At 38.0% G+C, this 27,004-nt stretch overlaps 2 protein-coding genes across 4 annotated transcripts in view; both read right to left on the reverse strand.

Moving 5' to 3' along the window:
- Positions 1 to 18,375, reverse strand: part of ppp2r5a (protein phosphatase 2, regulatory subunit B', alpha isoform) — a 33,808-nt gene extending 15,433 nt beyond the window's left edge. The window contains exons 1-3 of one of the 3 annotated variants that reach the window (XM_067481433.1): positions 18,178 to 18,375; positions 17,313 to 17,505; positions 2,492 to 2,688 (exon numbers count right to left, since the gene is read on the reverse strand). In XM_067481433.1, coding sequence (XP_067337534.1) covers positions 2,492 to 2,688; positions 17,313 to 17,460 — 345 coding nt within the window. In that variant the 5' untranslated portion in view covers positions 17,461 to 17,505; positions 18,178 to 18,375. Of the gene's footprint in view, positions 1 to 2,491; positions 2,689 to 17,312 lie in introns of all 3 variants that reach the window. The other 2 variants (XM_067481434.1, XM_067481432.1) reach the window with 2 other exon arrangements.
- A 2,024-nt stretch (positions 18,376 to 20,399) lies between these two features.
- On the reverse strand, positions 20,400 to 26,946 carry dtl (denticleless E3 ubiquitin protein ligase homolog (Drosophila)). Its single transcript, XM_067481431.1, has 15 exons — positions 26,736 to 26,946; positions 25,738 to 25,875; positions 25,541 to 25,633; positions 25,404 to 25,465; positions 25,126 to 25,246; positions 24,720 to 24,785; positions 24,527 to 24,642; positions 24,371 to 24,444; positions 24,155 to 24,261; positions 23,957 to 24,061; positions 23,501 to 23,613; positions 23,302 to 23,391; positions 23,000 to 23,123; positions 22,084 to 22,730; positions 20,400 to 21,584 (listed from the first exon to the last, which is right to left on the reverse strand). Exons 1-15 carry the CDS (start codon positions 26,785 to 26,787, stop codon positions 21,519 to 21,521), a joined length of 1,974 nt encoding a protein of 657 aa, XP_067337532.1. The 5' UTR covers positions 26,788 to 26,946; the 3' UTR covers positions 20,400 to 21,518.
- Between the last annotated feature and the right edge of the window lie 58 nt (positions 26,947 to 27,004).

The raw sequence follows: 27,004 nt of genomic DNA on the forward strand, positions 1-27,004 counted from the left end.
AATGCACATTTTTGGCGGTCAACTCTGCTGTGCCTAAGTCTAAAGATCTAGTTACAGCCATATTTATGTTTCTCAAGAATATTTAAAAAAAAAAAACATTTAATATTTGTGACTGACATCAGCAACAACAAGGCTTATTACACAGTAACTAGAAAGTTACCAGAAGTTTGCTTTTTTAGTTATAATATCATCATTTCTTGTGTAGACTCTAAAGGCCATGTTGTCTACAGTTCTCAAACCAAGATCTCATGACAAATCCTTGGTGTTTTACCTTTTTCTTTTCAGTGGAAGTTGTTGTGTCTATTAAAAACCGCTCATATTTGTTCTGACAGAAGAATGGGCAAGAATGTCTGTTCTTGCGGGACTTGCTTAACTGCTATGGATTGAAGAGGATTTTACTTTTCAGCAACTCATACTAGAAGTTTAATACTTGTAATGGTAATATGTAATGTATGTAAAATGGTACTAAAATGCAAGTACATTTACTTGTACCAAGTCTGCGAAACATTGGCATCAGGATGTCCCTATAATGTATTCCAGTAGAGCTGTACCACCCACAAGGTCCTTAATAATAAAACACAGTAAAATCACCATCTTTATGACGGTTTCAACTTAAAAACTGAGAAATTCTAACCTTGTAAAATGTGAATTCATGGCAGAGCGGCTTTATTGGATTGAATTAGAATATACAGGTGTACCTAATATTGTGGCCAGTGTGTGGAGTATTTAGGTTAAACTTTAAAGCCTTAAAGAATGAAGTAAGACATATTGAATCGGGGTTTCTATAGTAATCACTGTGTTTATGACCTTTTTAAAACCAAACAGAATGCAATCTACTACCCTTTTCCTTTTTAAAACCTGAAGATATCTAATTAATCCTTAATTAACATTTGCTAGGTATGACAGGGATTACTGCCTACAGTCCATCAATAATCTGAGGACTCAGCTGTACAATGTGCACACTTGGACCATCATGATAATCGGCAGCATGGAGTGACTCATTGCAGCACTGACCACTGTGATCTAAATGTTGTACACAAGTCATTGTGTTGTGGGAGGAAACACTGCTCTTCAAGGCAGCTGATATGAACATAGGGTGTTGGGTTTTTTTGTCCAACAGACCATCTTGCAACAACATTCAATTACTGATCATAATTCCTGAAAAAGAGCTAAGCTTACCACACAGTCTAGTGAACGGATTTTTAGCACATCCCCACATGCAACACTTAGAGGAATTCACACATACAAATAGATTTCTTCGGCTGTAGCTGGGCTCTGGTAAAGGGAGTGTGTTGTGTTATTTATAGGCTTTGCTTTGACCAGGCAGTTGCCAGATACCAAAATAGTGGAAAATTATTTGTAGAAGTCGTTTTTATTTTATTCTGTCCACCCAACTCACGTTACATAGCGTGTTGAACATACACCACCAGATAGAAATGTAGTTATGCATGCCACATAACTGCAGCATCTTAGGTTTGAATCTGGCTGGGGACCTTTGGAGCCTATAAAATAAAGCCAAAATGCACACAAGTGTTGGTCAACTATTCCCTGTCGTGTAGCTGAGTTCTGGTTCACCTGTTGTGCACAGCAGGTGGCGCTGAAACATAGCGGCTTTCCATTATCTAGACAAATGGTCAGCTCTCACTGGCTTAGAACTGTGTAGCTGTACGTTTAAATTTATCGGATGCATGATAACAATCAAACAGATGATGACCAGATAAAAACTTGGATGCAAATTTACGTTTATATATGCGGTCATGGAAATAATGACTGATAATCTATTGTAGGGATGTGTAGAAATTGGGGGTTGCAAGGCATAAAAACTTTGCCAAATCAACATGCGGACAATGATCCGCTGTGGCGACCATGGACTCACGAAATAGAAATTAGTTTTAAAATAACTACAAAACATCTTGTGATAGACACAGGCATTATCTTGCAAGTTGTCTTGGTTGGAAATAAGATTAAACCAGTAGCGTCACTGCAGTATATACTATGAAAGGTTGGCAAAATTTTCCCTGTATTGTTGCTATGATTATAATAAAAAGGTAGCAGCTTGCACTAAACAAAATAAAACAACAAGACATGACTCTCAAAATTGAACATGTTTTGGAGATAAATTCAGATTCGAGAAGAAAAAAAAATGTGTACAGTACAGCAAGGACTTTTTTATAAAAAGGAAAAGAAGTTTCACACAAGCTGCTGACACGACACGCCCTGCCTACTTGCATTGTCATGATGCATGATTAGCATTTTTTATTATTTTATTATTATTATTATTATTTTTTTATTCCTGCAGTAGCAGGAATTTATTATTATTTAGTTACACAGTGGGAAGCCGTTTTATAATAGCACACAACTTAACCATTAATATATAGCTTTTACACTGTCTTTGGGTTGCCAAGTAGATTTTTTTAATTATATCAGGCCACAGAAATTTAGAGAAGCACCAGAATAAAATTTTCGGCACTACTTGTGTGTATGTCCTCACCATATTAGCGATTTCTGGGTACGCAGACTCCACCAGCACCCCTCTGTTGGTGGAAACATAGTCCACAAGCTCGTTTAGTGTGGCCCTCTTGATCTCCTTGCTCTTCAGGTCTGTCACAGAGTCCAGAAAGTCGAAGATCATGCAGCACTGCTGGAGTTTCTGGGTAAACAGTTCCGGCTGCTCTGTTGAGGGAGCATCTGGAAGCACACAAAAGTTTCACTGCTTATGAGCACGACAAAGTAAAATGTAATGTTCTAAATATTGTGTATGATACAAAGTATGGAGGTGCCGCCGAACTACTGCACTAGCATTGACAACTGCAGCTTTTCCCTATTTGGTCTGACTTGCTTGTTAATATATGCTTGACTATTTCACATCAAAGAACAAAATAAATATTTGGTATATTGCATGTCCAGCTAAAGGGAAAGCCAATCAAACGGGCAGACAAACGCAATGCAACAATACATTCTGCCACACAGAGGCAGCCCAGACATCCTCAGCTTTCATTGTAAAGCCTTTTATGGATTAGATGTTAAGTGCATTCAGGGTTATTAGAGCTTTCAAACTTGACCCTGGCTGAGCTATAAGTAGCATTTGGCAGCTATCCAGCAATGCAGTGACACACTGTACAGTGATGATTTGTAAGGGAAACAGGAGGACACACAAACGTGTCCACAGGTCTGATTAGCACCTCAAGAACAAAAAAAATTTTAAATGACCAAATAAATTAAATTAACATAATACGTTTTAAAGAATGACTGTCTTAAACAATACAAATACTCAACTTACTGAGAAGCTGATTATCAAAATACCTGCAAATGTTTTTTTTGCCAATCGAATAATTGTTACAGTCATAAAAAGATTAAGATTTATTCATTCCAGTAATATATTTATTAATGAAACGCTGTGTTGATTAATATGATATTAAATGAATTATGCAGGTTTTAGACTGTTGGTTGGACAAAAGAAGCTATGCTCTGAGAAACTGCCAAGGGTGTTAATCGATTATGCAATAATGAAAATAATTGTTTCTTGCAGCCCTGGAACACAAAAACACACTTGTGAATTTACACTTCATTGCTAGTGTGCATTTAACAAGAGGAGAAGAGAAGTCAGGGTGACAAGTGTCATGATGCAGATTGTCATTGAGCAATATTATGTAACTACACAGGCATTACACCAGAAAATGGTGTGGCTGAGGACACAGCGCAGGCAAGTTCCACAATGAGCTTCATACCTAGTGAGCATGTTCCAGTGGTGTTGACAGCTGATAAGTACTTATGCAACTGAACTCTACAGGTCAGACCACTGGCTGCTGCTCTGACGGACTCAGCATCTGCGTCTAACAACAGCAAGCTGACTTGTTAATGAACTGCTTTGCCCTATTGCCAAGTTTCAGATCTCAACGTGTTCCAGGCTGACAGGGCAGCCTGAACCAAACTAAAACAGGAAAAGAAAAAAGGGCCACGATTTCCCTGCAGCCTGAATGTTTCTGCTAACATGACACACAGGTACCTGGCATGGTTGTCCTCTAAGCGGTATCTGGTAAACGTGTCCGGGGCTGTACTTATTTTGGGTGGACATGCTATGTTTAAAACCCGAGTGTTTTCTAGAAAGTCAAATCATATTTGAGCCTTTAAGACAGAGTAACATAGCAGTTCGGCTGCACCTCTCGTAAATATACAGTTAATGAGAAACTAACTCCGAAACAGGCTTTTTCCTTCCTTGTACCAAATTGGTTTGTATACTTCAGGTTCCATAAAAATTTCTAAACAATGAACACATATTCTTTTTAAGAAGTAGTAATAATTATTTGTTTTAAGTAGTAATTATTTAGGATGTAGGAAGGTATTTTTAACCTTTTTTTAATAAGCCAAGCAAATCGTCTCCTGCCTTTAACACTTAATTCAATATAAAGACAGGACAGTAGTATAAATCTCCTCCACCTCTCACGAAGAACAAAAATAAGCTTCTTTTCTACCAAAATGTCAAATTATACCTGTAAGTCTAAACTTTAAATGTCTTCTCTTTTTATATATAAAATATTTTACTCCACAATTCTTCATGATGGGCCATGATCATGCATGAAATGGGAAACTCAGGCATCCCATTCATGGAAACAACACACACACACTGTATTTTGTGTGAACTCTGTGTCTTTTTATAACTTTACAGGGAAGTGTCTTTATTCCCTCCCGAGAGAACCAATAGCTGGGCCTGTTAGAGACAGTCTGACATGTAGATGCTTTTCCCAAAGTAAACCTATTTTTGCCTTTTAGATACAGATGCATTAGAGCACAAATTCCTCAGGGTACTTGCAAAGAAGAAAAATATTTCAAGCAGGAATATGAAGCCATGCATGAGAACAAAGATAGGAAGAAAATGTGAGAGGTCAGATAAAAATTCCGAATAAATTAAGTTGTCAACTATTTAAATGGATTTAGCTTCAGAGTTATAAATGGTCATTTTAATCTGCAAGAAGAAAATAGGAGTCCTTCACTCCCACATAAAATGGAATCATGTTGTAGCTGACATTGAAAGTAAGACAGATAACCTTTGTTAAATGTGTTGCGCCATCTGTACTACATATTCTGTTTGCTGTTGCTTATACAAACCTTCAGTGATCACATTTTCTATGACATTTCTGGAGATAACATCATGCAATCTCATGACCCCAAACAGATATGAGTAAGAAAGTGGCAGGGTTAAAATGATAGATACAAACCTAAACTGCCATTCACAAATCACTTTAATTGTGGCACTGCTGATCCCTTCATGGTGAACTTCTGTATTTTGAGTATAAATTCCTCTACATAGAGATTGTTGTGGCATTATAAAAAGACGAGCCCCAGATTATAGGTTTTACCTGATAATAGCGGCTATTAGAATACCTTAAAAGTGACAATGACGTAAAACAAAAGACACAGGAAGAATCCTTTCTGCCAAACACACACACACACACACACACACAAAGAGATGTTTGCTTTTTGTACAACTCTGTCAGTGGAATACAATCACTGATTGTATTCAAATCACAAGATTTACACAGCGTCCACTGATTCCTAAAATACACTGAAGCAGTTTCTTTTTGTAATCCGTGATACTAAGGAAACACACCATCCTATCTGCTCTGCATTTACCAAATCCAGACACTAATTTTTGCCAACCACTGCTATGAAGAAACCAAATGTTGCACAAGCCTTGATGTTTGCAGAGTTCCATTTAGTGTTGTTCATATTTTCTCGCCTATTGTAAATTGGTAAATAACACATCTGCTTGTTGGTATGACATAAGTTTTTTTTTTTATTAGTTTGTGATTTCTTAACCGACTACTAGCAGAACAAAGCATGCTTGGCAAGCTGCACAATGTGCAATGCTGCTGTTATTTCCTAATCTTATGAGTGCATATTCAAAAAACTGTCTTGAAACAATTTATATGCTAACAATAGGAAGGAACTTTTTTTTGTTCAACAGAAACTACATTGTTGCAATGTTTGTACACAAACTGCAATCTATTGTGCTGTAGAAGACAATTTTAAAAAGTATGGCTAAATTCAATTTTTTAAACTTTAATTTCTGACAAATTTTCAAAGAACATAACACTTCAGGTTTTGCCTGAATAATTCACAGTGATTTCTAACAACATATTTTGTGGTGGAACAAAAAAAAAAAAAAATCTGATTTGTCGACAACAGGAAATATGATTTTGGTTCTACAACCAAAGCACTTTGAAGAGGGTTTAAGTACAACTGCAACTTTACTTTTCAAAGAACCAAATACAGGTGGGTTAACAAAAATACATTAAATGAGGGAGAAAATTTTATATATAACCCTACAAAGCACAGAAGATGCCCTAATGAGTACAAAAAGTAGCAATTCAGACCCTTTGCTAAGAGGTTTGTGTACTTTAAGCCATATTGAGGTGTGCAGAAAGGGATAAAAACAAATACCACTATTGCAAAAAGCAACAGTGAAAGGAGCTAAAGACAAAATTATGCAGTGCATCAAAGTGCTCAAATTACAGTTAGTGATGGATTGAAAATGTCCAATACTCCATGAAGTAGACATCTCTGATAGCATAGACATCAGTGCATAGCTATATGCCCACAGTAATTTATAAAGACAAAAGTTCTTAAAAATATTACACACAGTAGTTTTTCCTATCAAGAGACTAGGCACCTCCAGCTGAACAGTTTATATTTACATAGAATGTATAGATGTACATAGTGCAGCCTCTAGGGGGAATCAGTAGGTCCTTAACAAAATAAATACAACTATATAAATAATTATTCTTAAATTATTAGATAAATAAACATACAGATAGACAGATACAGACAGGAAGATGGGTTAGCTCAACAGCTAATCTGAAGCTATAGTCCACAAACAATGTAAAGCTTTTTCCATGGGTTGATCATTCACCAAATTGGTGCCACGTAAGAATTTTTGCATTCTCGAAAGGACAAGCAGCTTGCCTCATACACATTTCTAACTAAAACACTACTGAACACCTGGAAAAGTAGTAATCAACCATTCAAAGCTGCAACCAGGTTTCTCAGTCTTAACAGAAAATACTATCTGCATCAACGCTGTTGAAATATGTGTTGCGTGTGAAAATAACACAACCCTAAATATGGCAACAGCATTTGAAAACAACTGCAGTTAAGCAACTATTTTCCATTTTACCATGCCACGATCGATGTTTGCTGACGTGCTGTGCCCTGGATGAATATCATGCTGCTGCTTTTGAATACAGCAAAGGGCAATTTTCATAGAAAACAAACATATTGCCTGTGGGCTGCATTTTTTTTAAATAATAAAAACGTAATACAATACACGGCAAGTACAAAGATTTAAGTTTGAAGATTTTTTTATGTATTTATATCAGTTTTTATTACTCATATGCTAGTTTATTAGATACAGATAAATGCGAATTAAGATGGGTTTTTTAGCACTATGCTGTGCAGCTTGGATAAAGAACCTGACCTCTATTTGCATTTTGATTACCACTGTTCTGGAGCAACAGCACTTGGCATCTCTTTTCATTCCGATATGTGTTTAAACAGAAGGAACCAGCATCAATGTGGAATCTAAGGTATTTGGCAACATACAAATTCTCAGTATTAAAACGTTATTTTAACAGGTTCATCTGTTCATTGTTCTCACAACAAGGTCTTTCTCTCCAATGCTTTCAAAACTATAAGCACATATCACCATGTTAGTACAAACACTGGGGGTCTTGACATATTCACAGCTTAAAATGGCAAACATTTAAATCTAATGCTCACCACATTAAAAGTGCTTTTCACTAATACTTGCCTCTTTGGTGTCAGCATTTCACAGACGCACAGCTGAAACAAAGACGGCAAAACAAGCCAAGGGAAAATATGCAGGTCAGGTGACCTCTGAAGAGTGACAGATTGTCCTGCAGGTATCCCATGGGATACACAGACTACTCACAGAAAGTAAGGGATATTTTAGTTATTGGGTGAAATTTATGGTAAATAGTTATTGCTATTATATCATGATTAAGTCGTAGCATGCAATGGTAATTTCTTTATCTCAAACAATTTACCGAAAAAAAAAGCTAACAACAGTGGTGGGTGTTCCACAACAAACAATGTCAGTGTCTCACTAACTTGTCAATTGTTAGGTGTTGTCTTGGTCTCATGATGCCAAACTGTATAAGGGTATTGTTTAAACACAAATTGTCATTGAACCAGAACTTTTAGTAAATATCACGTTGTAAGTTTTGTGTTTGCCTTGTTAGAGAACAGCGTGTTATGCTATACATACCGAAACAATGAACAGTTCAAAAGTTTAGAGAAGGTCAAATTAAGCTCACCTGTAAAAGTTGTAGTGCATTTTAGGTGCATTCTGAAATTTCACCCTAATTTCATCCCTAACTTTTTGTGAGTAGTGCATTTTAAGAGTTAAAATCAATTTACACATACTTGTTACCCAGTAGGATAATAGATTTTTTTTAAACATATAAATAAAAAATGTTGCCACTTGTTTATAGTCCCAAATGACCTATAAGTCAACATCTGCTGCTGTAAACACAGATTTGAGTAAGAAACACTCCGAGAAAGAAAAAGACAACCACAGTATTAGTGTTGGAAGAGGATTCTTATTGTAGCTGTTTTTCTGTCATGACAACACCCATTTAACTGATGTACCCGTGCTTCCATAAAGTTGCATACATCTAGAATGATAGTTTCTTAAATTACAGCTGGTTTTTAAAGAGCACTTTCCATGGTCAGAACAAGGTAAAGCAATCAAACACTTCAGGTTATCAAATGTTTGTATTATAGTAAGGACCATCAGGTTAGTGTCCAACTACACAGCAAAGAGAGAATTGTGCTGTATGATGCCTAGATGGGGCAAAGTCTTTAAGTAGTCCCCCGAGTTAGTGCTAAAAATATGTTTTACTCATGCATATTTATGATTATTTAGGTTGTTTTACTATGATTTGTGACAGGTTTCACAATCCTCCTCTTCCGTGATGCGTTTTGAAAGAATATTGGTAGGTTAAAATACAAAATAAGTCATACAACCCTTACAACTAAGACATAAGAAATAGAAGGACATTACTTCAACAAAAACATTAGTTGAAAGACATGTGAGTTGATTGCAGATGCTGAACTGGTAAGATGGTACATGTTCAATCTTAATTAGATGTGTCCCTAGTTGTGTTTATACTGCACTTTAAAATAATGGTGACACAATATCACAACACTAATCAAATAACAGTTTAAAGAATCTCTAAAACAGTCAGAGAGATAAAGATGATATTATGGGCAAAGCAAAATTAGCACAGTATTATGTTAGTAGATATAATAGGTAATACAGACTGACTACGTTTCCGGTGTTTACTGTAATAGGCCTGATTTAATGTATTGTGTCAACACAAGTCACCACACAGTTTATATTTTAAGAGAGTAAAAAAAAAAAAAAAAAAAACGTTAAAGTAAATATGACCCATTAATACACTTGTGGAAATAACACTGAAGTACACATGGCAGGTCTGCAGTTATCTCAAGCCTGAGTCTGACACTAATATTTTTACAAGCCATTTCCACATAAACACTTTATTAACGTTCTCTTTTAGGTTTGCTAGAAAGGTGTGTATAATTTTTGTGTCTGTCCAACAGGCCATGGGGTCAACATGTGGTTTTTATCTGTTCTTCAACGCTGTTTAACCACATATCGAAAACTGCCCATTTAGAACAGACAAGTGAAAACATGCTTTGCTAGTGGAAAATATTTGTGGTTTAAATGAAGAAGTCATTTGAATGTCATATGTCCTCCTGTCTGGCATGATACTGGAAGAATTACATGGTAAGGTGCTAGATACAAACTTGTGCCACTTATTTTGCCCCTGGCTGTCTATAATCATCACATCACTGTTGCCTCTCTATACACATGCTTGAATAGTAAACTCCAAACAAGTGCAATCAAAGAAAAAAGAGGACAGGAGATAAGAAAGGCACGCAATTCAGACAAAATAGTGCTGCTGTCATCAGTAGAATGCAAATAAGTAACAGCTTATAAAGACAGGCCTTTTTCCCCCAAATATGTTCTAAACATGAAAGAGAAAAAAAATCTTTCACACTGTTGTAGGTGCTTTAAACCATTTTAGATTATTTGTTACTGTACTAGGATCCACCCTCTCGTGAAGAAACTTCTAGTTCTGTTTCACTCACTGTTAAACTTGATTGCAGCACGCCCTGAGAAGGTTTAATGTTCCACTAGCTGACCAAGAGAGGTCCCGACAACTGTGCATAGGAAAAGGGTGAACAAAAGTGGCAGGCCGGATGCCCAGCACAGTCCCATTTCTGTGTCAGCTAGTAGATTTCAACAAGTCGAGGTCATGGACTTACGTAGGACAGACAGTGCACAGTATTCCTGTTTTCAATTTGCCAGTGGTTACTTAACCAGTAAACTTTATAACAAGGAGCAGCCACAAGGTGAGTGAAAAGTAGGCACTGCCTAGGATGAACACAGCACAAATGACATGTGCTACTTTTTGGATGTGCAAAGCTCATTGTGTACATTACTCTTATCAAAAGGAAAACAAGGAAGCTGACTTCAAAACAGAAGCAACAGGATTTGATGCCAAAGCTTTAGAGCTGTAAAGGACTACTGCTTGATGGGAAGTGGCAGTCAACAAATACATTCTATCAGTAGAGCAGTAAAGATTAATCTATAACTGAAAGACATAATTTTATTTTTATGGATTTTGATTAATAATTTTATAGGAAAATGCCAAATGTGTTGATGGATCCAAGTTTGATCATTTAAGAATAAATCCACTGTTTTTCTAAAGTAAACTGTGTATCTGGAGTTTTAGACTTGGGGTTGACTTCATCTTAATAACTTTGTAGTGTTACAGAAAAAGATTTAGTAACATGCAAATCACTGGCAATATATAACAAACTAAATTAATATGACATTTTTAAAAGAGATAAAGCCATTTCAATTTTGGTGGGTCATTTTAGGTACTTATGGTCTAAAATAAGGGTGCAGCACATTAAGTTAAAAATCACACATTCACTTTAAGAAGGTGAAATTATACATTGTGGTATATGTGTTTACTGTAACAGCACCCAGCCCTAGTTGCAGTTAGTCATTATGGGAGCACAGTTATTCAAACCACGTCTTGAGCCAGAAGACAGCCAATGCAATATAAAACTGAGGCTGCACAAGCAAATACAAAGGGGCCAAAATTATGCCACCGACAGGGACAGAAAAATGGCACAAACCTCATCACAGTCCAACACAGGAGTTGCATTCAGTTTTCAATTATGTATTGATCAGCTGGCAGACATGACGGAAACACTTCATCAATCAATAGGCCAATGTTGATTGTGTGTGCGCTTTTCATGACCAGATGAGCCAAGGCCAAAAGACGGTGAATAAAATAACTGGCTAAATCTCAGGTGTTCAATAATTAAGTCTAGGTTTGCATAAAGTGAAAATGTCCATCTCAGTTAGAAAAGCTGGGACCATAGTGAGACATTTTTGCTAGAAACTATGTGATTAACTAAATGCCTAATTTGTTTGATGTAACGAGTTACAAAACACATACAAAGCAACCAACATATTGTATAGCAGAGTTGATGTTTTTTGTGCCTGACAGGTTTAGATGGAATGGAGCCTACATGCATGAATGTAAATCAGCCAAAAGGATAGGTTAAAGGGACAGACTTAACATGCAAAAGTCTGCTTACAAAGGACAACAAGAGTATCTATGACAGAACCAAAGAACCAGTGTGATGGTGTTGTGATGGCAAGGCCTTTCCTAAATCATTTAGCAAAAATGCTAACCGATTTCCAGTTCTAGGTATCATTCCTACCATGCTCCATAACATCCATGTTGATGCAATGTATTCTAAATCTGAAAACTAAAAGTAGGAAAAAACAAAAAACAAAACATAAAACCAAGGGGGTACTGAATTAGAAAGACAGAATCTTACAAGAGCTTTGGAAACCCACTAAACATTTCTGCTAGTGGTTTGGCTACATTAGCAGCTACGAGCAGAACATATGCAAAACTGTCTGTGGCCAAGTATATTTGAAGGTAAAATAAGTGCCTTTGACAAAGAAGATGTGGAATAAAGAAATATTATCACTGATTTTGCTGCACAACTTAATAGCAACTATAGCTAAACCCTAACAAATGGATTTTTTCCACACAACTTTTAAGATTTGTTCATAAAAGCTAAAATATGATTACTACATAAAGGGTTGTGTAGAACGTATGGAAGCTTTATCAGCCAGCAGAGCCATTACACAGCAAAGAGAGAGGGTTTGGCTAATTGGGTGGATTGATGTCACTGTATATTATTACTGAATTATATATTGTATAAAATAATCAAGAGAAGATACGATAATAAAACGATTAGCCGAAGCTGTAATGGGGAGTCCCATAAAAGAAGTGACATGCTAAATATATAGAGTGCACTTATAACAGATGTGAAAAAAAAACAAAAAAAGACAGGATAAATACAATAGATCTCAGTCAACAGATTCCTAAAAATAAACAGATCTTTGAAAGAAAAGCAGGAAAACAAGATTGAAGTGCTAGCCTTGATTTCTGTGTGGGAGAAAGTCAAGGAAAACCAAGTCGATCCCCTTTTCGAATGATGCTGTGACTGAACTGTATTTAGGTTATTGCCAATAACCACCACACTACTCAAATGTAAGTTTAGCTCTAGTAACAAATCATTGCTCAGCTGAAAATTTCACTCCAGTGACAGAAATACCAACCTTAATGAAGTCGTCTTTATTTGGAAAGTAAAACATCTCCCTGGCTTGCTCTCAAGGCTTCCAGTTGTCATGACAACAATGTTGGTCTCTGAGTGACTCATCCTTTCAATGTCTATCACACAACAGGAGGTAGAATGCTCCAAACTCTCCAGTGTAGGAGAGAAGAAGCATCTTTGCATGCTACCACCTTTTAGCACCTGAAATATGCTGGCTGCAGATATTTTGTTTTCTCTGTGGTGTTAATCTAGGAACCAAGAATATTGCTGATAAAACCAGCAATGTAATTCAGTTTCTATAGGCCAAGTAAGTCTGCTGTCCATTTTGGGAACCTTTGTCAGCTCTTTTTGTGTAAACCAAGCATTCTATGTATTGGAGAACAAAGTTGAATGTAACATGTACTGATACACTGTACTGTATCAGATTTTGCTTTTAACCAACCGAACAGCACAATTCCACCACCGTTTTGTTGTATGTATCCAAAGTACTACAATTCCTGTACTTTTGGTGTGGTAGATTGTTTAATCCTCATTGTGTAGTGATATCAACATCTAAACATTGTTGTAACATTATCACCTTAGCATACATAAAATATGCATGACTATGTCTATCAATGGAGCCTATATGAACCATGATTTATACAACAGAGTGCTACTAGATGACAGCTGTTGAAGCAACAGATCTTAAGAAGACCAACCAATTTTGTAATGTCCTTAAGGAAACTATGGGTTAGTTAGTGAGAAATTCTGAAAGATCTCAGAAAAAGGGAAATATTGAGCATGCACAATTCCATGACAAACTGTTGTTTCAGCTTATGCTACCGTAAATTTGTGAATATAGACAATGCACAGACAGTTTTGTCACAACTCATCACTTGAATAACAACCAATCCCCAAAGCAACTGCATGGTAATGATCGCAGATTTCACAATACAACCTGGCTGCAGAGCAAGTAACTGAAAAAGCAGAATTTGGAAATATTTTAGAATTTAGTTAGTAGATAGTAAAACCATAGGACCTCGAGATTAAGAACCCTGCTTTCTAAGGGCACATCTTTAAATATAACAGTTTAATTATTTCCAGTTTTACATCAAGAAAAAGTTCATTGTTGTTTTAGGTTTATAACAGTACAGCTTACTTGGAAAGCTGAGTGCCCATTCCACAAACTGTAACCTAATTAATAACAATTGATATCTCTTGTGGTTCTCTTGTTGATGTAATACACAAGAGTAAATTTTTGAATAGTTTGAACATGTTTTTGAACAAATACAACATCACAGATAACCATCTACATTAACTGATGCCCTAGTTTGAAAGCCATGCATAACTGTTGACATTACAATTAAAATTTTGACAACTGTGTTTTTAAGCCTTGGATTTTCCCTACATTTGATTACATAATGTCACGGTAACATTTGCTTATGACTATACTTCTGTATCCAATCATCATTTGTATGCTCTAAATGGTCCTCTCCCGTTAGTCATGTTGTGTTGCTAGTCGTGTACCAGCTGCCATGCAGTATTTCAAACTGATCTACACACAAATTGGTCAATAAATGAGAACAAGTCAAAACTTTAATGAAAAGTAGCCCTCTGGCACTATATGTACATCATGTGCTGACATCCCTTCACAGTAAAAGCTTTCCAACTCTGAGGATAATTTAATGCAGAACGTGTTAAACAATTCTATCATAAATGTTATGTGTGACTGTATTAGTGCTGCAAAACACTGTTAGTACATATCAACATAAGTTATATTGTACTTGAATAAAAAAGTCAAATGCATTAAAAAACAGGATGTACTTCATTATTTTGTTAGCTAGTACTTTAGAATTTAGAACAACTGAATGCGCTATACATAATGTCAGAAATGTGCTGGGATGGGCTGCACAGAACCCACAGAACGATTAGGTGAAAATATTCAAATAGAGAGAAAAAAAAAAAAAAAAAAGACTGAAACACAGATTTCTTTGATTCTATACCAGCACCCTTCACCAAGGCAAGACACAAATCATCTTTAAGCTTTTAGCGGAAGACACAAGGATAATTTGGCAGTTGCATTTAAGCCTGGCACCAAGGCAAGTCAATTATGGATGTTGTTGTGCAGTCCTTTTTGGGAAAGATCATACCAAACGGTGCAAATTCCTGATAAAAAATTAACTACCTCTTTTTAGCATCTGCTCTCATATAGATCATGTAAAATGAATGATAAAATATGAAAAGGCTACATTTTCTACAAGAATAGAAGACATGGTTAATACCAGTTCAGCATTTGAAAAGTTGCATCATGTTGAAAAGTTCCAACTACCTGACCAGACAAGCCTTTCGTACTTCAGCCCTTCTCTTCCCACCAAGATAAATACTCTGCTGAGGAGCTGTTGAGGCTTATCTTCATTAGTCAGTGTTAGCAAATTGCAATTGAAAGTCATTAGATTTAACAAAGCCATTTAGGAAAAACAAGGGAATATGATTCATGATTAAGTTGATGTAGCGTAGTCACCAACTTATAATTTTGTACAGAGCATCTTAACATTTAACATTTCATCCAGCATTAAAACAGCTCTGACTTTACACCAATCTGCAAGGAATACCCGATTTTACATATCACTTTTTATATACTATTATATCTCGGATATACTCTATATTGAAGACAAAGTTCAACCCCAATTTTATAATTCTACAGCTATGTATTAAGCTATCTTAAATTACAATGACGCAAAATGTATGCTGCCATGCGGTGAGATAATTTGAGATTGTGGTCAAGGCCTGCACTACTAAAGCCCACAGTGTTGTCAGATTATTAACATGGTTGCTAGCAGGCACAGCAGAGTAAGATATAATCAAATGGTAAGGGAAGATAGTCATGATTTGTCATGTTTTGAGTTTCTGAAATTAGATTATTTTATGTGTGATATGTTTAATAGTGAAACATTTGGGGAGATTGGATCTAACTTTTTAAAATCTATAAACAGATGCATGAGACAGGCAGAAGCGGTTTCTGAACATGTTTAACTGTTGCCAAGTATCAAAACAAAGTGCAATAACCAGAGGTAATTGTATCCATTAAAAATGGTATGCAAGGTCCTACTAATCATAGTGTGTATGTTGGAATATGTTACATGAGGGGGATTTGACAGGTTAGACTTTGGTATAAATGTTGGAAAAACAAAACAAACTGCCAACTTAAAAAAAATAAAAAATATGTACTTCAAGCCTTATAAATGTGCAGAAACTTCAAAACAAGTCTTTAATTTACATAAATATTAAAATAGTTATATGCCATTTGTCCTTACAAAAACCAAAAGAGAATCAATACATGGCAACAAATAAGTAAGGCACTTTAGGAAGCGCAGTTAAAGTAGGAAAGGAACAAACTCTTTGATCAGGTAATATAAAGACTCTTACAAGACTTCGGCCTTTAAATGCCCTTCTCCACTTACAGTACAACAGAGCACTTTACCAGCTCAAAACACAATCATTCTAAAGTCTTGCCATTACTTTAATCCCACATAGTATCAGGCTTTGCCATTTTTCTGTCCTGTATTCTCTGTTGCATTATCCCAAAGCTCAGTGCACAGCACTGTTAAAGCGATCAGACAAAAAACAAAATTACCCAGTGTTCCACAGGCTATTTCCTCGGCAGCAACACTTCCAGGTACCACTCAATCTTATGAAATGTTGTGCAATAAAACTGTAGTATTATAACAAGGGTATCAGGATCATGGGCCTGTGGACGCTTTGTTGAGATGAATGTCTATCTTTTATGGGAATGAAGAAGAATGACTTAAGCTACCGTCATGCTTACTTGTTAAGGTGTTGCAGAAATTCTGTCTTTGGCAAAGCACTTCAGTTTTACTTGCCTGTTTACACTTGAACTAGTCTGGCAATGTCACAAAATGCAAAACGTGTCTGGCTAAAGAGCCAGCTTTTCTTAAACACTGTCAATGTTGTTTTTCTCTCCACCTCCAGCAGAATCAATCCGTGGCTTAATCTGACCAATCTCAGGTGCTACACATTGTACCTTTGCAGTCACTGCAGTCCGGAGACATCTCTGTCAGAGATTCCGCTCCACAACACTTTGACAAAAGTACAACCCATCCTCAACACTTGTCTCTAGATCTCATCAAGTCAATTCGGATCCAGATGCTGCAGTTGGATTATTCTGTATTTTTGTAAAATACCTTGCAATTAATTCCAGAAAAAGTCAAAAAAAAAAAAAATTGACAAAAGTCACTCATAAAACAAAACTGATGCAAAGCGCAGTTTCCAAGCGTGTTTGTTTCTAAATGGCTTGTCGTTAACTCTTCAAAACCGCTTTCCTAAAAAGACACACAAGTGACGGAGAAAATATTTGGCGAAAGGTTCACAACTCGTTTGACCAGTGGTTTCCCGTAAACATTGTTACTCATGACCAGCTGTGTTTGTTTCACTTTGACAACTGGATTCGTGTTAATAGTTTGTGTAGCGTATGTACGATTTGCAGATCTAACAGTACACGGAACACATTGGTCTCAGAGCCTATTTTAGGCGACAGACCCCCTCATCCTCTTACGTACCTTTGAGCTGCGGCAGCGTTGAAAGCTCAACTGGAGCGCTCTGAATGCGGTATTGTGAAGAGCCCTGGGATCGTCTCTGTTTCTGGGCTTTCCTCATGGACTTCCTCGTGAAGCCATCCACTTTTTCGGATGCAGAGATGGATGACATTTTGATTCATACGCTGACGAAGACTTCAGACAAGATATTGTATCCCTAGGTCATATGAAAAAGATTTATTCTTCTGTTTCTACCTCATCAGCAAACCGTACGACTTGAAGCTCGTGTAATGTCCAAGTCTTGGTTACTCTGTATGATCCACCATTGTTGTTCGGTATTGGGGTTAGAGTGTGTCCACAAATTGCAACATTTGGGTAACTTGTTTTCTGAAACACCAGGAAAATGTTTAAAACGCAGACTCAAAAGCCAAGCCACAACTTATGACATTGCCTACACAACGGCTTTAAAACTAAGATTAATATCCGTTAAGTTTGTAAATGCCAGATATGTTTGCCGCTTCTTCGTCGTTTTTTCAATGTATCTACCTGTTGCAAAAACACACCAAAGGCATCGTCCTGAAAAAGTAGCCCGAGTTACTAGTTAAGGCGCGACCTAAGTTAATGGAACGTTACTGTAGCCTGTCAGCTAACGTTAGTTGCCTAGCTAGCTAGCTAAAATTAGCTGACGCTAATGAAACGTTATGCTACTGCGACAGCAGTTTGCACCGCTGTTGAGGAAAGTTACAAAAGGCAAATGCCTCAGGAAATTCGTGCAGTTCTTCGTTGAAACGCCAGGTCCACGTCTTCAAACATCGGTTTTAATCCTAGCAAAACTTCCGCTCATTGTATGCTCAGAAGAACTGTCCGCAGTCGATCAAGTTAAATTCACCTTGACGATTGGGTTTCATTTAGCACTGAAAAGTAAGCCGCAGCCACGTTTCTTGCCAAATATAGAGCTGAAGTTTAGTTTTAACCGCGTCTAAAATCCGAGTAGCCTTAAACATTACAAACTGGTGCTGAGTAGGCAGCAATAAAACACTCCCTATTACAGGCGCTTCGTCGTTGTCTGTGACTTGACTGCGGTGGACTGCAGAGCCTGACAGCTGTACGTCATTGATTGACGTTAATAACGGCCAATCACGGGTGGAGATTTACGAACCTGAAAACTTTTTCAACTAATCAAGACACACAGGAGGCGGGCCCTGAACATGTGAAACGTAAAAACAAATACGTGACGTTGTACAGTTGAGTGAGGAGTGGCAGCTGTAGTATGTATTTATGACCGGAGAAAGTCACTACAGTTGCCCCAAAACATCAAACCCTCGGTGCCATAGAAGGAGCGGTAATCTAAATGATGACTTTCTCTAAAAATAACATTTTGAAAAAACTATCCTGCCGATGATATGACATCTTATTACTTAACAATACAAAATTAAACGTAGATTTGCAATTTCTTAGTGTTTTCTGTTGAAATCTCTAAATACTTATTACAAAAACAAAAAACAAACAAACAAACAAACAAAAAGGTGGGATTACTAGCACTACTGCATATCTTCTTCTTTTCCTTTCAGCTGTTCCCTTCGAGTGGTTGCTACAGAATATCATGTGCCTCCATCTAACCCTGTCATCTCCATCCTCTTCTCTCATACCAACTAACTTCATGTCCTCTCTAACTTCATGTCCTCTCTGTTTTGCTTTATCCATAAATCTCCTCTTTGGTCTTCCTCTAGACCTCCTGCCTGGCAGCTCCAACCTGTCTGACTTTATCTCCAAAAATCTAACATGAGCTGTCCCTCTGATGTACCCTGCTGCCTCCAGCTCTGCCTCCTGTTTTTTCCTTCAGTGCCACTGTCTCTAAGCCGAACAACATCCATGGTCTCACCACCGTCTTCAACACCTTTCCTTTCATTCTCACTGATACTCTTTTATCACACAACACACCTGACACTTTTTTTCACCCGTTCCAGCCTGCTTGCACCTGCCTTTTCATCTCTTTTCCACGCTCTGTTGCTCTGAAGCATTGACAGTGCTTCAGAGCAAAGTCCTGCACCTTCTTTACCTCTGTCCATTCTGTCTTACTGCTGCTAACCTTCATTCCTCCGTTTTCCAGAGCAGACCTTTCTAGATTTTCCTTCACCTGCTCCCTGCTCTCATTACAGATCACAATGTGATCTGCAAACATCATAGTCCATGGAGATTCCAGTCTAACCTCATCTGTCAGCCTGTCCATCACTATAGCAAACAATAGGGGCTCAGAGCCGATCCTTGATGCAGACCCACCTCCACCTTGAACTACTCCATCTCACCTACAGTACACCTCACCACTGTCTTACAGCTCTCACACATGTCCTGCACCACTCTAACATACTTCTCTGCCACTCCAGACTTCCTCATACAATACCACAGCTCCTGTCTCGGCACTTATGCTCCTCTTATGTTTTCTTTAAATCTACGAAGACACAATGCAACTCCCTATGACTCTGTCTGTACTTCTCCATCAGCATCCTCAAAGCAAATACTGCATCTATTGTACTCTTCAAAGTTCTCCTTCCATCTTCCCATCACACTTCTGACACCTGTCAATACATTCCCATCCTTATGTTTAATAACGCTAACCTGCTGCACATCCTTCCCATCTCTCTGCCTCAACAACCTGGACAAATCCACCTCTCTTTCTATACATAGCATACAAGTCCTCATGCTCTTTGTTCACCGTATGCTGCATCTACCTGTACTCTTCGGTCCTCTTAGTGTCCCACTTCTCCTTAGCCAACCTCTTTCTCTGCATACACTCCTGAACTTTCTCATTCCACCACCAAGACTCCTTGTTCACTTTCCTCTTTCCTGATGACACACCAAGTACCCTCCCAGCTGACCACTGACCACAACATAGTTGTCTAGTCATCTGGAAGCACCTCCTGACCCCCAGAGTCTGTCTAAGCTCCTCCCTGAAAGCAACACAACATACTTCCTTTCTTAACTTCCACCACTTTGTCCTCTGCTCTGCCTTAGTCCTCTTCATCTTCCTCTCGACCAGAGTCATTTTACACACCACCATCCTGTGTTGTCTGGCTACGCTCTCCCCTACCAATACTATCACTACAGTATATGATTAAAGTAATTACATTGCTGTCACAATAACCAAACTAACACAGGGATAACACTGATAATGTGGAGTTGATTATATTCCACACACACTGAAAGCAATTTTAAATTTAATAAAATTTAGCAGCCGCAAATTTAGGTCAATTAAATACAAATAAGCCAAGCGTTCATTGGTTTTTTTGTACATATACACAACTTTGCTCAAGAAAAAGAAAGAAAAAAAAAACAAACACTTTTTCCAAGATGTTTGGTTAAAGCATAAAGAAAAGACCAAACTGATGCATGAAAATAGATGAAGATATAAATGTATCGTGATCTTCTGTGACCAGCTTAAATTTTGATATTAGAAAAGTTCATAAAAAGAATCACATTTGAACTGAACAATTTTTTTCCTGATGTTTTTTAAAATTAAAAAAAAAAAAACAATTCTGCACTTTAAGGATTAATACCTGGTCAATCTCCTGAATAACATAACTTTTTTAAATGTGTGCTCTTATATTCAACATTAATGAATCTCCTAGAGTTGTCAAATTTGAGTAAAATTAAATATTTACTCATCAACATGCAATATAATTTCTCAGCATTCTGTACAGCACCAGTATATTGTGTTAGCAGTATTGTACCTCTAAAAAAGCCAGAGCTAATTAAAAGCAGCCTCTTTAGATGTGAAGGGGGCCTGGTGGCTTAGTGGTAGAGCACTGGGTTGGGATGCAGAAGGCCATGGGTTTGAATCCCACCCCACCAGGTGTGGCCCCGCCCAGGTGTGGTTCCCCAACCACAGTTTAAAAAAAAATGGGAGGGTTGCAGCAGGAAGGGCATCTGGCGTATTGAGGGAAAACCAAAAAAACAAAACAACAACAAAAAAACATGCCAAATCAATGTGCGGAACATGTTCCGCTGTGGCTACCCCTGAAGGTACAATCCGAAAGCCAGTGACTTCCGACTTTAGATGTGAAAACTCCGGCAATAACTAATCAAAGGACAGTTATTTGTCTGTCTCTGTGCAGTTCAGGTTCATGTAATCTGGACATAAACATGTGCTCTTAGAGGCTTTGGGTCGCCCTTAAAAAGCCAAAATAAAACATTTTGCACAAGTATTTTCCACAGAGTCACTGGTTAAGTAGGTCACTCCAGAGGCCTTCTGGTGAAATACATGGAGATTTTCTTCAAGGTTTGTGGTGAGTGCACTGTCTGAAAAACAACAACAAAAAAGGTAAACTGCCATATTTGTCTCAATAGATATAAAGCATAACTTTAAACATTAGTACTGATGAGGAGTGATACACCTTAATTAAAAATTATCTGTTTTTCTCATTCAGTGACTTTGAATGAAGATACAATAGTGATCCAGATTTTGTAGGCCTGCAACATTCTGTGTAATTGAAAATAAAGCACAGCCTTAATAACACTGCACAGGCACAATACAATTATTTCTCTAGCTCTACTGTCAAATAAGCAAATGCTACCGATGCACCTAAAAAGTTCAACATTAAGTGAATGTCTATCCAAATATAGGACAATTTTAAGGAATTAAATGTGTTATATGTTAGTGGTCTAAGGGAAGCTAACCATAGCTGCTGCATTGTCGATATGAGAGTTGCATATTTCCCAAAATGCCAAAAGCAATGATCTAAAACAGCTTCATTGTTCGAGTGACTTCACTTATGAATGTAGGAAGTCCTGTACTTACTGGTGAAACTGGTGCCTTGCCCTCTTGTTTCTTAGAGGAACTGGGACTTCTTGGTGTACTTGGGCTTCCTTGACCTTTTCTCATTTTTTGGCCCATCACAGACAACCAGTCCATTCTTCTAGGGGAGAAATTCTCCTTGCCAGTATGTGTAGATGAGGCTTGCTTGTCCTCTGTGTGACATTCACTTTGTACCTGGCTCTCCTGAACAGGACAGCAGATGCCAGATAGGCCCCGGCTTCGCTTTGCCACAGGGTAAATTTCAGTAACACAGTCACACTGCTCTGCACCCTCACATACTGCAGATGCATCATCACAAGTTTCCAGCCTGCGTTTAACCCGTCGTTCTGGGGGAGAGGTGCTGCTTTTCAGGGCCTGGGGACACAGGCTCAGTACCCTGCGGAGAGGAGGGGTGATCTGACCAGGAGATCCTTGGCTTGGTGATAGCCACTGCTTGATTGAAGATGGTGTTCTCTGGCGAACTGCAGCAGCATTTGCATCCTGAGACTGGATAGGTGATGTAGTGCTGGAGGGCAGAGGTAGGGCAGCTCCACTGGGAGCACAGACAGCTAGCCGGGGTGAGGTCAGGCCTCCAAGACTCTCGGTCCTCTGGGTTTTAGCAGGTGTTGTCTCAGCTCTGACTGTAGTCTCTTAACAAATGAAGCAAACCTTTGTTAGTTTGGATTTAACATAATTAGTATTTTGACAATTTTTTGTATTCAAGTGTAAGAGATCAGAGAGGTATGAAGTAGCTTATATATTTTTAGATAGTTAGGATGCATAACAAAAAAAAGAGACAAAAAAAAGTTGCTGTTAGTTTTTCTGGCAAAAATAGAAATGGCAGAAAAACAAGTTAGAAAAATGGGAGTTTATGTCAGTTTACTAGGAGCAAACATGGTAATGTAGGTAAAATATGTACTTCTGGGGGACTTAGGACGTGCCCAGCCCACAAGGTTAGCTTCTCCCACTGCAGACTCTGTACTATCCATTTCACGGTGAAGCCTCCAGATCCTTACAGTGTGATCATCCGAACAGGAAGCAATCTGCCAACAGAGCAGTAGACATTATGCAGAGATTAAATTAATTTTCCTGGACAAGTGCTCAAAAGACAAAAACGCCTGCCTCAGGGAAGAGGATGGAGACCACACAGCTAGCTGTAAGTAGTTTTAAATTCTTGGAGTTTTTCCAGAAGTGGTAAACTATTAAACTTTGCTGTTTTACCTTAGTGAAGTCTGTTGGGCACCATGAAACAGATGTCACTTCTTCACTATGCCCTTGAAGCATCGTGGGAGGTTGTTGAGGATTAGAGATCTAAAATCCAACAATTAGAAAAACACCTTCAACACACTACTCCTAATCATACTGAAAGATAAACAAAACAAATTTCTCATATTATGGCCAAATAAAATATCAATGTTACCTTCCAGATGTATGTGTGATTATCACTTGAGCCACTGGCCAAGAACTGATCATCAGGGCTAATTGTGGACTTAATATAAAATGAGGAGTTCTGGTGACCACTGAAAACCGCCACTGTGGAAGAAAACGTACATCATCATTATGACGATGTGTGTGATGCATTCAGGTACAGTTCAGTGGGTTACCGGTGTAGTCTAACAGTCCCCATGAACCCCACTTTGCAATAGTTATTAGATATTAAAAGAAATTTGTACAAGTACGAAACGCATAGCCATGTTTCCCCATGTACCTAACATGACTCTGTTGCTTCACTCTCTCCACCCTACAATAGTTAAGTACAGGACATAGTTTGCTGCGCCATCTAGTGACAAACAATGGTAATAACACTTAAAGATAAGCTAGAAAATGCTTAAAATGGCCCAGACACACAAAATGTGTACTCTGAGCTTTTATTTACCTGGAGATGTTTTTATTCCACTGACATTAAACATGTAGATATTATCATCAGTGCAATTACACATGACATTGGATCTTGTGGAGTCCAGGACAAGTCCAGAATACCCTGTAACAAACAAATCAATATTCAGCTTATTTTGTTATCATTGGCATTTAACTGCAGGAAAATATGAGATTCCAAATAGAGTGTAGAACTAACCCAGTCGCATGCGCATACAAGAACCCGGGTATGCATACGTCTGCAGTGGAACGGGATCCTGATGGTGTGCAGTGTAGTTCTTTCTTAGATCCCACATCTTGATTACTCTGATGAGCATGAATGATAAAGAAAGGCAATGATCCCAATCTGGTCACACCAACAGTGATTTCACAATGACTGGCTGCATGTTAGTAACAAATACCAGTGGTTTCTTACCCATCAACAGCCCCTGAGGATATAAGGGTGTGTTGGTCCCGAAACAATACCACTGTGACGCTCTGCTGGGTATCCTGCAAAAGAGATCAATTAACCATGTCTCTGCAACTTTAGTCTTTATTTAAATAAGCAGGTTCAGCTACTAAGGAAACTCACCACACTGGGAGCCATCCCACGCGTGCTGCCCCGTCTCTTCTTGGTTTTAGAGGGAGGGTTTGTCTCTGCTTTATTATGAGCTCCACTGATCTGTTTTACTTGTCTGTAGAAACCATCTTAGAAGAAAACACAGTATGATTAAGAGGAATAACAAGAAGAAAGCTTCACACTGTAAATGCAAACTAAGAAATACCTTTTTTGCTACACCTGGTGTCCCAGACCATAATATTTCCATCTCTGGCTCCAGTGCAGAACACGGCTATTGAAAATAGGACAAAATAATGAATTAAGATGTTGGATATGCTATTCAAATAAAGAATCTCACCTTGTATGCACACGCCAATTTAAAATCTAGTACTATTTCAAAACTTAGTAGTAATGAAATGGTAAAGTTTCTATTCTTGTAATTTTCTATGACAATTAAATAGGATTTATGCATGTTATACTGAACATTTAGTGGATAAAAAAAAAGTACCTTCATCCAGTTTCAATATATTGAATGATGTAAGTTTGACACTATTGCCACAATATTTTCTAATGACCTTTATGAGACAACAGAAAACTTAAATTTATTTGCTCATGTACTGTATATGATATACCATTCTCCTCTGGCATGAATGAAACAGATTTGAGACTGCAGAGGTGGCCCTTGAAGCTACCCAGCATGTCTCCTGACTTTACATCCCAGAGCCTCGCCATCTGATCACCAGCAGCAGTCACCTGAGATGATACATCAAGAGCGCAAAGTGTATTTTATGTGAAGCAAAATAATAATAATGAAAATTTACGAGGAAGCATACCATCAGTAGCACTTTAAAACAAAACTAAATAATAGGGAGTGAAAACCTGATTGACAATGGAGTGACTTTGTACGCACCAATTGAAGCTCTCCTGGTACCCAGGCTATATCAAAGACAGCATTCTCATGAGCCAGCCATTCTGCAAAGTTTACAGACCATTAGTCATTTTTTGTGATGGTCAGGACAAGTGAATGAAAATGGTCTCTACACAAACCTTTAAGAACCGGGTTGTCTCGATTCTCAGTGTTATAGATCCTAACAATCCCTTCCTCATTAGCTGCTGCTAGGACATTTCGCAGGTCCTTGGCTGAAGACAGATGAGAGAGGAGGTACATGCCATTTAGTCAGATAAATAACAGCGGCCAAATGCTTTGATGCATATGATCTGACATTAAAATGCAGGTGGCTTACCAGAGGAGAAAGCCAGACCAAATGGTGGCACTGAGTCACCCATGTTCCCATAGGAAATGTGTTCGTCATGGCGGACACACTGGTAACCTTGCAGCAACGAGTTCAGAGGGTACCTGGGCAGAGTATCTGCAGGGAGAGCTGTGCAGAAAGTGGGAGATTTAATAACATCCTGTACTATAATATCTGAGTACTCAACTCAGATATTCCATTCTGTTGAAGTCTACTCAACTGTGTTAACAGGTGGTATTATTCTGTTTTACTGTATTAACCTTATGTAGTTACTTATTATTAGGACAATGTTATAATATTATAGCACATAACGAACCTTGTTATGTAGAAATGTATAAATAAGACATAATAGAACCTAAGACATTACAGATTATTCATACCCTTCCAGTTTCACAATTCACTGAAAAAGATGCATTGTTGTAGATTAAGCTATAGGCTACAAGAGCAAATAAGTACTTAAAAATATTCTGTATAAACAACTATAATTGAGAAGAAATATTTAAAAAAGCATTGATGCATAAGTGAAATCAAATATGCTAATGGTTTTGCACTTTTAAGTCAAATATTTGTAATGTGTGGTGTGGCAATAGTACTTTCCAATGCAGTAAAAGATATGAGCACTATGTTTACCGAATTTGATCACGTTCCATTAAAGTACTTTTTACTATGCTTTTTAGTGAAAAGTACTCTTTATGACTTTACGGGGGGAACTATAAGCAACGAGGAACAAGAACACTAGCAATTAGTGGGTTAGCTAACCTTTTCAAACTCGCGGTACTTTGTTAACGTAACAAAGTTTTTACCGCCATAGCATCGGATACATTATACGACCAAAGATCCAACTGTAGAGTAATGCAAGCAGTGTCATCCAGGTGTAATGCTGTCCTCCAGACATAAAACAGATCCTTTATAATGATGTGCATGTCAGCTTGTTCAATCCATTCTTAGCTGAGCACAATGCCCCACTCAAAGCACTCCATAACACTCACCATTCTGCCTCCGTTTGCCCACTCCCCTGTCAACAATGGAGCGGAAAAGCATCCCTGCACTGCAGCAGAACACCCGAAGATCTGAAATGGTTTTATTAATGCCGAAAAGCTTGTCAGATCGTTGGCTGGTGGTCTTTGTTTCCGTGCTGCAAGTGGTTGTCTTTCCCGCGAACAGATCGGCTGCACGCAGGGACTGAATCCCCCGCTAAACTTGCGTTGCTCTCTACCATTGGTCGAAACGGCGACTTCCTCACGGGCAACGTTCCCAC

This window comes from Channa argus, chromosome 17 (assembly GCF_033026475.1).
Source record: "Channa argus isolate prfri chromosome 17, Channa argus male v1.0, whole genome shotgun sequence".
In the NCBI taxonomy this organism is placed as follows: Eukaryota; Metazoa; Chordata; class Actinopteri; order Anabantiformes; family Channidae; genus Channa; species Channa argus.

Excerpts from the sequence above, each read along its gene's own strand:
- dtl (XM_067481431.1), bottom strand. The coding sequence starts at position 26,787 with ATGCTTTTCCGCTCCATTGTTGACAGGGGAGTGGGCAAACGGAGGCAG. Across the intron at positions 25,466-25,540 it reads AGACAACCCGGTTCTTAAAG|AATGGCTGGCTCATGAGAAT; the intron begins GTTTGTGTAGAG and ends TAAACTTTGCAG. Across the intron at positions 22,731-22,999 it reads ACGTCCTAAGTCCCCCAGAA|AGACTACAGTCAGAGCTGAG; the intron begins GTACATATTTTA and ends TCATTTGTTAAG.